This window comes from Limulus polyphemus, unplaced genomic scaffold (assembly GCF_000517525.1).
Source record: "Limulus polyphemus unplaced genomic scaffold, Limulus_polyphemus-2.1.2 Scaffold2938, whole genome shotgun sequence".
NCBI classification, from domain to species: Eukaryota; Metazoa; Arthropoda; class Merostomata; order Xiphosura; family Limulidae; genus Limulus; species Limulus polyphemus.
The window spans coordinates 82,281-96,831 of record NW_013668548.1 but is presented as its reverse complement, the minus strand read 5'-3'; the positions used below and the strand labels follow the sequence as shown (position 1 = coordinate 96,831).

Genomic DNA, 14,551 nt, shown 5'->3' with positions numbered 1-14,551 from the left:
AGAACTGCTCCACAACTGTAGTGTCCCCAGGTGAGTCACCTCTGTCCTGCAGACATCTCCAGTGTGTTAATGATCAGAGATTGCTACACTGGAGACCAGAAACCCCGGAGATAGTAGAAGTGTTGAGAAATTCTCCCCAACTGTAGTGTCCCCAGGTGAGTCACCTCTGTCCTGCAGACATCTCCAGTGTGTTAATGATCAGAGATTGCTACACTGGAGACCAGAAACCCCGGAGATAGTGGAAGTGTTGAGAACTGCTCCCCAACTGTAGTGTCCCCAGGTGAGTCACCTCTGTCCTGCAGACATCTCCAGTGTGTTAATGATCAGAGATTGCTCCACTGGAGACCAGAAACCCCGGAGATAGTTAGTTGGGGAGCAGTTCTCAACACTTCCGAAAAGGATGTAAAGATGAAAATCAGGTGGAGGGGATGGGGTGGAATACCCCAGTTCATGTTGGAGAAATCACGCCATGATGACACAAAAATAAGTAAAGATGAATGAAGAGGCAGAAGGACAGAAGGGATTGTAGAACATGTGCCACAGATCCTCCAGAGCCCAATGAAGAGGATACAGTTATAGAGAGATGCCAGAGTCCACAAAAGTGAGAGAACCTTTCTCACAGGATGAGAAGTAGAGTGAAGAGCCTTCAATACGAGGAAGGTTATAAAAATGCAGAGGATCGGAAGGAAGGTGACAGATGAGAGGATGAGGAATACAAAAAGCAGCAACAGACCTGAAGAATAAACTTGCACATCCAAATAGTGTTGCTTGTGAAGGGAGACTATAGTTGTACAAGGTGGAAGACAGTAAGTAGAAGCTACAGGATAAGGAAAAAAAGAGGAGGTAGCCCCATCGAGCTTCCAAGGTCAGATAGCCAAGTGAAGTATTCATGATCTGGTGAGTCAGGAAACCAGGGAATCTAAGAATGATTGTTGGCGAGCAGCCAAGGAATCAAAAACAAAGGTTGATGCAGTGAGAAAAGAAGCAAGACTTAGGTCAGGGTGGAAGGGAGATGGACACACTGAAGGAAAGCATCCAGAAGAACAGAGAAACTAAGTCAAATAATGATAGTAGAAGAATAAACAAAAGCCAAAAGAGCAAACAAATAAAACAGATGGTCTCATCAAAACTATTGGAGTCGCAATGAAGATCCACAATGATGAGGTGATGGGTGGAGATATAGCAAAGGACTAGAGTAAAGAAAATACAAGCATATTGCAGGAAAGAGGGAGGGGACACAAGAGATTAGGGTTCAGAAAATAAAGAAGGGTCATTACCTTAGGCCACAGCAAAAGAGTTATGAAGACGAGTAGGACAAGGAAGGCATTTATGAACATGGAGGTTCAACAGATGAAGGCCTATGAAGTAAAGCAACCCAAGAGTCATTAAGATATAAAGGCAAAAGTAACACAAGATCACATACTGAGTTATGAGCATAGAATACAAACAAAAAAGGAGGTACCTGTTCCTCTCAGGAAAGGAATAGCCAGAAGCAAAGTCTGTAGGTAGAAGAGATAGCCAAAATCATCCACAGGAGAGGTAGTCTCCACAGACAAGAAGGAAACAGAAGGATGAGTGATCTGAACTGAAGAAGATATAGGCAGAAGGGAAGCAACCACCTGATGCACAATAGTGGTAACATCATGTTCGAAAAACATCATCAGTGAATGTGTTGTCATACCATGGTTCACCATACCTCTAAATGATTATGGTAATTGAGTACATCCACGATATTTATGGTACCTCACCACGAAATGAAATCCAAGACCTGTCACATGCCAAGTATTTGCTCTATTAAGCGAGCTAAAGGGATAACCACCGAACATCGCTCCATGAACAGATAAGCTCAAATCTGACACGGTTAAAGAAAGTGCTCGAAGAGGAATGTCTGAACACTTTTTTTGATGCTGCAATCATTGTTTGAAGAAACACAAAGAGGGAATGTGGTTGTTAGGAAAAACAAACTTGCTATCAGGTAGATGTAATTAAAGTGGAATGGGGACAAAAGCAATGTGGCATTTAATAAAGGCAGTCGATCAAAATGACTAAACTCAAAAAGCACATGAAAAAAAATATATCTGAACACAGGCAGCAGTGAGGAAAGTATAAGCCTACGATCATGTTTTAATGCTCATGTGGATTGCTGCAAATGGAGGTTGTTGTTGTTGCCCTCCTATCGATGGAGTGCTACAGTATATGACAATTACATCATTGTCTGGCACAATACACTTAGGCAAATGTTAGGGTGGAAGTTTGTTCAAGGCTTGTGACATGCTCAGGAAATTCCACAACAGTTGCATCTTAGTGTTGGAGAGAGAGATAAGCAACATTCATGAAATCAAGTAATGATTAATAACAGTGATTCATCAATCTCCAAGGAAACTACCGATAAAAAGCAAATAATGATTGGTAATAGTGATTGCTTAACCTCAAAGAAAACTACCGTTAACTGAATGTGCATGGATTTTTATCCATTGCAGGGTAACACCAATGCTTTTGACAGGAACTACTGTTCAAGAACAGTATTTGTTTTTATTTTCTGATTTAATGTTAATAACATTTCCATTGTTTGTCAAAGCTTATTAATTATGATTTAAAATACAGTTGTTACCAATTTAAAAAAAGTTAGGCACCAATGAGTAGTTTTTCCTGTCCCCAACTGATGTGATTTTCTTATCTAAGTCTTTTACGTGGTACTTTATCAAAACCTTTTTTTAAAAATCTAAGTACAATAACTCAACACCCTTTCCATCATCCATAACATCTCCAAAACAAAAGTTAACAGATTAATAAGGAAGATTTATCTTGAGTGAATCTATGTTTATTTTCTTCTATATCATATTTCACAAGATGACTTTGCAAAACCATTTTCGTCATGTTTCAGAATTTTTGTTTTTTTTTGCGATAGAAATAAAACCAACTGGTCTGTAATTTCCAGGGCAACATTTCTTTAATAACAAGATACTTCTCACTTGCTTTCAAATTGTAACATTTAGAAAAGAATACTGGTAAGAAGCAGAATATTTTATTTTTTATACAAGACCACAAAAAATATGTACTCACTTCCTCATAAAACTTAAGTTGAGGAATCGGCTCATCTGTCAGCATTTCACAAAATTCCTTGAAGAGAAGATAACCTAAAAATACCAAAAAGCAAACAGTGTCATTTTTGTCAAAATATTGTATTTGAAATTAAAAATCTCAATGTTTTTAATTTTACTAAGCCATACGAGTTTACAGTTCAACTAAAAATCTGTTTAAAAGTAATTTTATCTACTGTGTTAAGTTATTAAATAGAGAGTAATGGTAAGTACAAAAAAATAAATGTGGGTTTTCACATAATCAACTTAAAAATAAAACAAGGACACTTACCAAAACTTTGATCACATAAGATAAAACATTAACTTTTAAAGGTAACATTTCATAGACTTTAAAACTCATTTGTTGGTGTTGACAGTAACTTTGACTACATGGTACATCTGCTAAGTTGTGGTACTGAATTTGTTTTTTCTGTAAAACCATCTTTCTTGTAGATAACTCACAAAATATTTGATGATTAAGGTTCTTAACTTGCCACTGATTTGACAGTTTTCTGAGTAGATGTTCTCTTAATAGACTTAATAATAAATTCACTAACATTAAAAACTTGTAGTTTTTCCTGGAAAAGCACTTATAAAATTATAAACAACTAATTACTCACCTAATTTTTGGTTGAAGATTTTGTCAAAAGTCACTTCTCCCATTTTCTCTAAGTGTTTGTGCATAACACTTCGTACACTATAAGACATAAGTTAAACATAGGTATATCATTCAGCAAACTGTAAATTATGTCACTTTTTTAAAATAAAAAAGTAATAACAAAAATAATGGTAATACTATTTAAACGTATGTACACCATGTTAATTTCCATCTTACTTATACCACCTGCACTTGCATCCCAGCCTAATATCACCCATTGTTTTCACTGCTAAACACAAAAAAAGTTTCATGGATCTATAGTATCAATACCCTTAATAATCTTAAACACTGAAATCAAATCCGCTCTGACTCTTCTCCTTTCCGGGGAAAACAAGTTTAGAGATTTTATTCTCTCCTCATAGGACAATCCCACCATTCCAGGTGGAGATAATGTAATCCCTAAAGCGGCTGATTTTGTCTCACAGAGGATACTGCTCTCTCTCCCAATTGTGTTTATGGGGATTACTGCACATAGACATTGTGTTGCTCGCCTATTGGTGGAGAATTATAGTGTAACAATGATTACGTCATAGGCAGGTGAAGTACACATTAATATGTGTAGGGGTGGGAGCTTTGTTCTAGGCTTGTTGTGTGCACTTTCATTGTTGTTCGGAGGTGAGTATCTATAAGAAATACATTTTTAGGTAAGAAAAATGTTAACTTTCACATACGTAGAGGCTCTTGCCTAAATATATAGCCAGTTCAATACAATGTTAGACAAGGGATCATAAATTCATATTTTGGTAGTGTAGGAGTCATCAGCAGTTTTACAGTATTGCTTTTCAAACAGGGTGGTTGGCTTTTGGAATGAGCTGCCTCCGAGGGTGGTGGAGGCAGAAAACTTAACTGAGTTCAAGAAAAGGTTGGATGACTACATGGGTAGTAACGGGTGGTTATAGTTGGGAGCTGGAAGGGACATCCTTGATGGGCTAATAATCTCCTTTTTGTCCCTTTAAATTTTTATTAATTTATGAATGTATTTATAATATAGACATACATATATACGTATATTGAAGGTGGATGTGAGATCCATTAAAAAAAAGAAAGAGAAAAATAAACAAACTATCTTCAGAGATCCACTATAAAAAGTGGAGGATGGCAACTGGTGGGAGACAAATCACAAAGTAGATGAAACTGCCATGTGGTGTCGTCCACCTCCCCACCTGCAAGATCTTGTATAGGGGACATCAATGGCTAGAGGCAAGAGAAGCTGTGAGATTTCAAACTTGATGGGAGGAGATATGAAAAATAAGAAAAGTGTCATCACCCACAGAAGAATAAACTAGCCAGAAGAGGTCTATAACCTAACTAGTCAAAGTGGAAGGAGATAAAATATTAGAGGAAGAGGTATCTGACTACAAGAAGAGACATCATCAACAACCCAGAAGCCTCCATGACATTGAGAGGTGAACAGAAGACAGAGAGAGGATCTCTAGATATATTACACTGATTGTACACAGTCTACTGAAAAGGATGAATATGGGCATATCCAAGAGGAACAAGGTACTCAAGAGAAGAGACAGCCCGGCCCCCCAAAGAAAATATTGTGAAGAAAAATAAGGAGATACGACAGCCTTAGTATCAGAAGCTCCATGTCTCAAAGATGAAAAGAAGAAAGCTAAGCCTGTCCTGCATATGAATTGAAAAAGACCACAAGTGAATCAGATACTGAGTGGAGGTCAAGACTGAAATGGAAAGCTGAACCAGTCATCCCAATGATATGATTCTCAAAGGAGAACCGAACTCAGAATAGTGGATGCCACACTGTATGGGGCAGGTAGAGGTCAAGTGTCCATAGGATAGTGGAACAATATGCCTAAAGAATGCAACCTCTGAGCAAAAGCCCACCAGACTAGACTGAAAACATAATAGTTACAGCCAACATGAAGGGAACGACTGTGAATCAAATATTCGATCCCTCTGGATGAACCAAGGAAGCAAAAAGCAGGCAGACAAATCAGGAGGTGGAGAAAGCATTCTGAGACCTTGATCTTGGTCATCTACATTCTTCGTGAAATGAGCAGACCAAAGTTGATTCAAGTGGGACATATTTATAACAGGATGTCATCCTCCCATATTCTAGAGAGTGACAATAAGACAAGAGTAAAGTGAATGATAATAAGACATTGCTGAAAGAGGAAAAAGAAATATACCCGAGAGATCAACGTTGAAGGCTGAATGCTTTCCTCGATCAGTAGGGAGGCACCCAATGCAAAACCAGGAGGAGGTAACAGATGATCAAATTCATCTTCCTCCTGTTTAAATTCAAAAATGAGAGGAATGAATGTCAGAAGAATGGATAGAAACAGAAGGCCTAGCATGCACAATGGATCACACAACACAATGCACAATGGCAGTGACATCCTTTTCAAGCAATGAACCCCTGATGCCATAGTACAGATAGGGCCTGTGTGAGTAGTATCACTTAAAGTAAAAGTATAACAAGAAACAAAGTTTCATTAACAAATTCAAGCAAATCTCATCAGATTGAAGCCAGATGAGATCCAAACACTTCTGTTCAATACAGTACAGAGGGAGTGATCTTATCACAAGTTCATAGGTGGAGTTACTGTGTATGGATAGTGAGTTACCCTCCTACTGATGGTGGGCTTTTCTTGCATAATGACGACATCATGCATCAGGGCAGTTCATGTTAAACAGGTGAATTTAAGTGGGAGATACTTAAACTACTGTGAAGTTTGAACTTCTACCACTCTTAGATAACAAGAAATAAAATACCCCCCAGTGGCACAAGGGTATGTCTGCAGATTTATAACACTAGAAACCAAGTTTCAATACCCGTGGTAAGCAGAGCACAGATAGCCCATTATGTAGCTTTGTGCTTAACTACAAACAAACAGGAAACAAAGCTGTCAAAACATTAGACATGCCTTTCAAAATCTTACATCTATGACCATTTGTCCTACTGCCTTCAGAACTCAACAAAAAAATCTAATACCTCAAAAAAAAAAAATAATCGTGGCAAAAATTTAGTTTGAAGGAAGAGAAAACAATGTGATAGTTGCCTGCTCTTCCCAACAGGGGTGCTTGGGAACGGTTGTTCCCCTTCAAGCTACCGCTCGAGAATAATTAGCAACAGAAACTATAATTGCATTTAGAAATGTTGGCAGGAAGTTTTTGAGAGAAAGCTGTAAAGGTTGTAGAAGGCAAGATGAAGGTCTTCTTTTCCAGTGGTTGTTGGGTAATGTGCAAAGATGTTGTGGCTGTTGATGATGTGTGGAGGTGATGGCATCAATACGAGACAGTGGAATTATTCTAATATTAATTTCAAAATTTTTGAAGGTAGGAACTAATTTCATTTTTAAATAAACTTTACTGAATTGGATTGGAGGCCCTTTTCAGGGGGGGGGGACCATATGGTCCAATGCTCAGGTGAATTTTGTTGTGGGGGGGAGCCAGAGTGTCCAGAGAAAACCCACTTTCACAGTACAGATGCCAATTAATCTATCTGTCCTGTGTCATGGCTGTAAAGGATAACATGATGGTTAATAATAACAACATGACATAGTGTTCAAGCCTTTGTGTGTGTGCGTTTTGTTCTTTGTTTTCCTGTTCGCGGAACAGATTGTATGCTTCAATCTCATCAGTTTCATTAACAAATGAGTGCTTGAACCAGATTATTTGTTGCCCTTCTCTTTTACAGAACAAGCTCAAGAAATCTTAACCTGTCTTCATGTGACAACTTATTCATTTTTGAAGGCATTCTAGTAGCCCTCTTCTGAACTCTCTCCAAGGGCTCAATGTCATTCTTACAACCCCAAATGAGACCTAATTACTGATTAATAAATTATCATGGCCTCTATTTTCCTTTCCTTATCCACATAACTAACACGATTTCTATCTAAGTTTCATGTGTAATTTGTGTTATGATAACTCATATTCATAACCTTACATTATCATAATTTTACACTAGTAATTTTTTAATCAGTGGAGTACAACTGGTTAGTAATTAATTATAGTATTTTGGCACTTGTGTATAAAGTTAAAATCATAAATAATATTCAACGTTAAACTGGTACACAATTAAAAACAGTTTAACGTTGAATATTATTTATGGTTAGTAATTACTTTGACATTATTCACTCACCCCTAAAAACTGGACATGAAAGACAGCTCCAACAGAGAGTCTAATTAGTTATAAAATTCAACAAAGCTAAACCTTCACAAGAATCATACATTGTTCCTTATACATATGTAGCAAATATAAAGATGCAGACTTGCCACTTGTTCGCCAATCTGCAGTATTTTAATCATTAACAAAAAATCAGATGTTTAAACTCTAGAAGAGTAACTTGGTACTTAAACATTCTGTTTATTTTGCAAGTTTGAATCCTGCCTCACTGGTTTTGGGGATAAGCTTCTGTGTTGTTATTTCACGAAAGCAAACACATTACAAGTGTTATTATAGGACCACAAGATTAACATCCTATTAATACTGGTTACTACAAGTTCACAACCCATTAAAATAAACTGGTTAATCACAGTAACTGACGGTAATATTAAAAAATAGATGGAAATGCAAGAAAGGTCAAATTTGGGAATTCTGTACGCTTTTAGAACCAGAATTTGGTCAGTTTCAGATGATTGGTATTTTAATGTTTAAGAAATTATTTTCCACATCATAACATTTATGGAAAATAGACATTTTTCTAACATCTCTATACCAGAATGCCATGGATTTCTTTTTATTTTATTTCCATTTTGTAAAACTACTGTCAATATAAGAACAAACTTGAAGTTCAATTCGAGGTCATTTTATGTCTAATAAATGTCCCAACAGTAAGTGAGAGAAATATTTGTCAGATAAATTGAAAAAACTTTAGAAATAGTCTACTACAAAAATTATCATTATTGAAATAGGTTAACATAATATACTAAGTCGCATAAAGATAACAAACTCAAATTGTAACAATCATACGACTTACACGTTCTACTTCAGCTGGCTGACATTCAGTCTAGCGGTATAAAACAATATTAGCCCTGATGGAAATGTTGGTGTATTTTGATATCAGTTGATGAAGTTTTAACTATGATTTAAAACCAAAAACTCTTGATTCCAACATTCAGTCTAGCGGTATAAAACAACATTAGCCCTGATGGAAATGTTGGTGTATTTTGATATCAGTTGATGAAGTTTTAAGTATGATTTTAAAATCAAAAACTCTTGATTCCTGGCACTTCAAAGTTTTAACCATGAACGACAACAGTGGTTCTTAACAGGGATCACAAGGAATTGCACAAAACCCTAATAGAATGTTTAGACAAAAAGCACTTTAAACAGTAAAGATTCAGTTCCAACAACACTTTAAAGCCTTTACTATTGATTGCAAAGGCTCTACACATGTACAAATGCACAAAAAAACATACATGTTAGACTTAGAAGAAAAAGAAAATCAAGTCAAATAGGCCCATTTCTAATTCTTGATATTATTATTATTTTCCTGTCAGCATACAACAAAAACAGCTTGGTATATTGCACCCAAACCTTTTGTAGAATATCATATGAGGTACTGCGAAGATCGTAGGGTATTAAAATGTCGATCAGTAAAATAACACTAATTACTCGACGAATAATATTCCAGGTTTGACTTCACAGTTTCTACTTTATTCTGTTATTCTAATCTTTAAACAACACTGCTATATTTTGGATTTTTATAATTATTAATTCAAATAAAATTTTCAACAGAAGAAGTATATCAAAAAAGTTATGTAACAGCCATACAATCTTATGAATGGACTCTGCATATATGATTAAATGATATGTCAAGTATATATAGTTACTATTCTTTTGAAATATTTTTTCCTTGTCCTGACTATCTTACAAGATAATGAAAAAGTTCTATTTGCAACTTAAAATATACTGCTGTTTAAATCTTTTTTAAAACTTTCTACAACATTCGAGTTACTTCTAAATTGTATTTTTTTCAACTTTTTTTACAATTTATGTTCTTACAAAAAAAAATTGACCATTTTAATGTCATTCACAAGCTGACAGAATATTTGATACTCATGATAATTTTTATTATCGAGTTACAACTTTCAAGTGTTTTTTTTCTTTTTCACTAATATGTAAAACATAATATTGGATAAAGTTATCATTACTACATCAAAAGTAAAAATTTCTTGAGTTCATTATTATTATAATTATTTATGTATTATTAAACAGCACACCAAAATGGCCATTTAAACTTAGTTTTTTATACTTCAGATAAATTAATATCTTTATTAACAATATATTTCAAACAAAAAAAGTGGGTTGAAAACAGATTATGGTTACAGATAGTAATAAAGTGCAAAATGTAAAAAAATAAAATCACCTTGGATCTGGTAAGATAATCTTTTTGCTTGCTCTGGCTGCTGGGGTGGATTTGCTCTTCTCCATTGCCATAAGATAACTTACATCTGCTAAAACTGCTTCTAGATCAGCCATCTTCGCAGTTTCTTGTCTCTATCCTTTTATTTCTTAAGTTAGAACTACACCATAAACACACAGGTAAACAACTTTTTAATTTGGCAACAGTATAGACGAGTTTTGAGCCTGAACTTGAAGATAAAACCAAATGTTACAAGTCAATAACTTACACAGTTCCTGATGACGAAAGAGCAAGCACAATCTAAAACCACCATATTATTTTTTTAATTTAATGCAGCAATAAATTGAGCATTGTTAATTACTGTTTAGCTCAATAAAAATTATTGGCACAATACTTTGATAACTTTGTTTGTAAGTAATATTAATGATAACGCTAAGCCTATTCCGAGCAAGGAAACTAAGAATAGGATACGTTCTGTCAATAATCCGGAATCACGTTACCGGTACGACCAGGTAGACTCCGAGTACGAATACGACGCATGGACAATAACGCGACCCTCCCGTTCTGTATTGTATCTACTTTTTTGTACAATCTACTACTACAACGATTAAAAATAACGGTTTAATCGACAATATGCACACTGTACAACTATCACTACTTGTAATTAACGTTACACTAACCTACAGTAACTTTTAATACTAACAGTAATAGTTTATACTAGTATTACTTCAATTTCAAGTAGCTGTGCAACTACAATTTATAAAGTACAACTACAATTTGTAGTACAAGTGAAAACTTCAATGACACGATCAGAGCGGAGTTTGTTTATAGATTCTAGACAAGTAGTAGCTAAACACACGGGTACTGTTGGAAAAAGACAAACACGAGTGTTTGGAACAATCAACGCTTACAAGCATTGAACAAAAACAACACAAACAAGAATACTATCTTCAACAGCAAAACACTAACATTAACAGATAAAGAAAAGCGATAACACCATCCTCACAAAACGCCCTCTTTAGTGGTAATAATATGTTATTAAATTGATCGAACCCCTTTACTGCCATCTATAGTATTTTCTAATAGATAATTGTAAATATATGCCAGATTTATATATAAAATTATATTAAAATAACAGATTGATTTGATTGTAGTTACGCACAAAGGGCTAAATGTGCTTGCCCATTATGGATATCTAAATCCGGTTCTAGATTTATAATCCTTCAGACTTACCCCTGAGTCACTGGAGGACGACAAATTGACCTTCAAACAGAAAATAACTCATTGCTCTTATCCTCTGATTATAAACATAACTTACTCATACGTGATAATTTTCATTTAGGAATAGTGTTACTTGTGTATGCTGTGACATTTTTTTCTGTACAAGAGGAACAGAAAATAATGAAATTGGAGATAATCTCAAGAGTAGCGGTACTTAGAAACAGAGCTACTCCCGGCAATTTCATGGGAACTACTCCTACCTCATTATGTGTCCTCCTTGCTCATCATTTTATATACCCCATATATAACAGATTCGAAAAACGCACACTATAATTCCCACCTCTTCGAGACCGGGTTCAGTTTGTTTAATCTTTTGCATGTTTAAAATTGTGGGAATAAAATATTATTCAAAATTATAAATTCAACTTGTTTAAAAATTCTTATCCATAATGTTACATATAGACTCTGCTCCCTTCCCTTTCTCTCTTCATCCTACCTGAACATCGTTCAAAAAATAAAATGTTTTTGAAAGGATAATGTACATATGTAATACTACTATTGGAGTTACAAATTAAACGAAATCAATGTGGACGTGTACATTTTAAAATTTACCACTAAACACTACTATGTTTATAACGCATATTACCAGTTTTACTAGAATGTTTACGCAATTAATGATGATTGAAATTAATCTAACAAAAATTTCTCGTCATTCCTAAACCTCTAAAAACCCACAAACTTCGTTGGCGGTTGGGGTTCCACTGAAGACCTACTAGGCGGTACTAGCTAGCGATGAAGGGGAGAGTTTCCTCGATTATTTCGAGAAGTGAGTAGAATTCTGGTCGACCTGCTTTTTAGTCCTAATACGCCAGTGTGTGTAATCATTAAATTACTTTTCTTTTTCCAAAAATCATAATACTTGAAATGAAAATATTTCTTAAATAATTCTAACTCAGCAGCATCCGTTGAGGATCACCAGAGTGTGAAGTGGCGATATCTATGAGATTCCTTTTAATTCGAAGTTTTTACAGAATAATTAGAAAACAAATTCTGGGCAAATGTCGTGTTTGTTTGTTTCGAAATTTCTCGCAAAACTACACAAGGATTACCTGCGCTAGCTGTCACTAATTTTGAATCGATAGATTAGAGGGAAGGTGGCTAGTCAATAAAACTCGCCGTCAAATCTTGGCCTATTCTAATCTGATAGTATAGGTTTGATCATCATTCTTATCAAACACTCGGCCATCGCAGTGACAGGAGACAGGATTGTCGGTCCGGCACACTGACTATTAGGCCGCGCAATCAGAGTAGACTATGCCTGTCTTATTCGCCCCTCTTACCTAAACTGATTTGAAATCTTCATAAAACTGAGCAAATGTAAACTAGATGTGTGATAGTATCTTTTTTTTTAGATTGCTAAAAATAACTGGGGGGGGGGCATTTTTTATTATAACTGTATTGTGTTTTCAAAAACGTTTCAAATCAAGACTTTTTATTCCATCTTTCGAATTTCGTTTGAAGAATAATTTAATAACAGTCATACTTTAGAGAAGTATATGTATTATTTCTAAGGTTTTTATGGAATTACATCATTCATTTTCTGAATTGTTTTATTGACTAGTTCTAAGCCGTTTGCAAATACGATTCACAATGACTGTATACACTGTACAATGATTTATTTTAACCTCCTCTGTCTAAACCTTCTCTAAAGCAAGAGTACATGACTGTAATTAAATTACTCTTCAAAACATAACGTAAAGTACACATAGTGTAAAGTACATGTTATTCATATATTTTTGTAAGCTATATTTTCAATGTAACAATTTAGTTGTTTCCTAGAGGGAGCTGTTAACGTGCGTATTTATCGATTAAAGCTAAGAAAGTTAGGCGTAGGTACCATTAGCAGGGAATTTCTGTCGTAACATTGTTTGTGAAGCTAGGCCTAGGTGAACGTAGTCTCTAGCAAACATTAAAGAAGAAATAAATTAATTAATTATAATTCCATGGAGTAGGCCGCCTTATTTTTACCAAATAATCTAAAAGAACCCAAAGGTGACAACTCGTTCTACTGTCTTCGAGTAGCATCTATAATCTATTATCAATCCATAATATGCCAGATCAAATTTTGTTTCTCTGTGTGTATGTGTGTGCAAACAGGGATTTAAGACTTCTAGAGACACCATGACTATCAAGGAACAAAACGATATCACTGACTTTTAAATCTCAGACATTTTGTATTATGTTAACGTTAAAAAAAGCCACATATAATTTCTCCATATAATATAGACATACTGTTCATGCTTTATTTGACCACAACCTAACGAAACGCCATTACGTATAGGTTTTTCTAATACTTTAGCTACACAAATCCTCATAGTATATAACTCTATTATTTGTTTTTAATCATCCTCGGTTCCTTCTGTTTCTGGCTTGTCAGAAGCCATTTAATTAAAAACAAATTTATACAACTTAATGCATAATAAAACTTAAATTAAGATGATAGAAACCGACTCCTAATTTTTAGGTGTTAACTATAATCAGAGAAAGATAACCAAACTTTTTCTTTTATATTTTCCTATAAAAAAGAAGAAAATATCATGTAGTTTTAATATTAGCACAACAGCGCCTAGAAAACTTTAGGCAGTATCCATGCCACCGCATACGATATTATGTTATCAGAAGATATGTATGTACATCAGTAAGTGCCGAGTAAGTGTCCTACGCCTCCACCCCTGGAAAAGTACACAATACGAAGGCCTAATGAAGTTTTCCCATGTACATAATTTACTCCCCCAATTTTCGGGAAAAGTGCATAATATGTAGCCCTAATAATGTTTTCACATATAAGTTATCTTGCCTAACCCCCCCCCCCCCCCGGGAAAAGTATATAATATGTAGGCCTAATAATGTTTTCACGTGCATATTATCTTTTCCCTCCCTCATGTAAAATTACCAAAAGAAAAGTCTGTGCCTGAGTCCTACCTAGAAGCTTTTGACTTGTAGTGAACCTCAAGACTTTAAAAATGATTTTATTCCAAAAATAGGGGTATATTTCTTTCTTTCTTTATAGCTAAGCACAGAGCTACACAACGGGCTATCTATGCTGTGCCCACCCGATTTCTAGTGTTATAAGTCCGCAGACTTACGGCTGTACCATTTGGGGGCGATAAGGATATAAATTTAATAACAAAACTGTTGACAGTTTTTGATTCAAGGCAGAGAGTTTGTTGTTTTATCGTGTATAAAAGGAGTTACTA

At 35.1% G+C, this 14,551-nt stretch overlaps 2 protein-coding genes across 3 annotated transcripts in view; both read right to left on the bottom strand.

Annotated features, from left to right (window-relative positions):
- Positions 1-11,060, bottom strand: part of LOC106468258 (G protein-coupled receptor kinase 1-like) — a 66,138-nt gene extending 55,078 nt beyond the window's left edge. For both annotated transcript variants that reach the window (XM_022396594.1, XM_013928676.2), the window contains exons 1-3: positions 10,077-11,060; positions 3,701-3,777; positions 3,064-3,137 (exon numbers count right to left, since the gene is read on the bottom strand). In XM_022396594.1, the coding sequence (XP_022252302.1) occupies positions 3,064-3,137; positions 3,701-3,777; positions 10,077-10,189 (264 nt within the window). In that variant the 5' untranslated portion in view covers positions 10,190-11,060. The remainder of the gene's footprint in view (positions 1-3,063; positions 3,138-3,700; positions 3,778-10,076) is intronic.
- Positions 10,197-14,551, bottom strand: part of LOC106468259 (Krueppel homolog 1-like) — a 49,731-nt gene continuing 45,376 nt past the window's right edge. The window contains exons 4-5 of the transcript XR_002612600.1: positions 11,355-11,360; positions 10,197-10,207 (exon numbers count right to left, since the gene is read on the bottom strand). The gene's annotated coding sequence lies outside the window, so the exon portion shown is untranslated. The remainder of the gene's footprint in view (positions 10,208-11,354; positions 11,361-14,551) is intronic.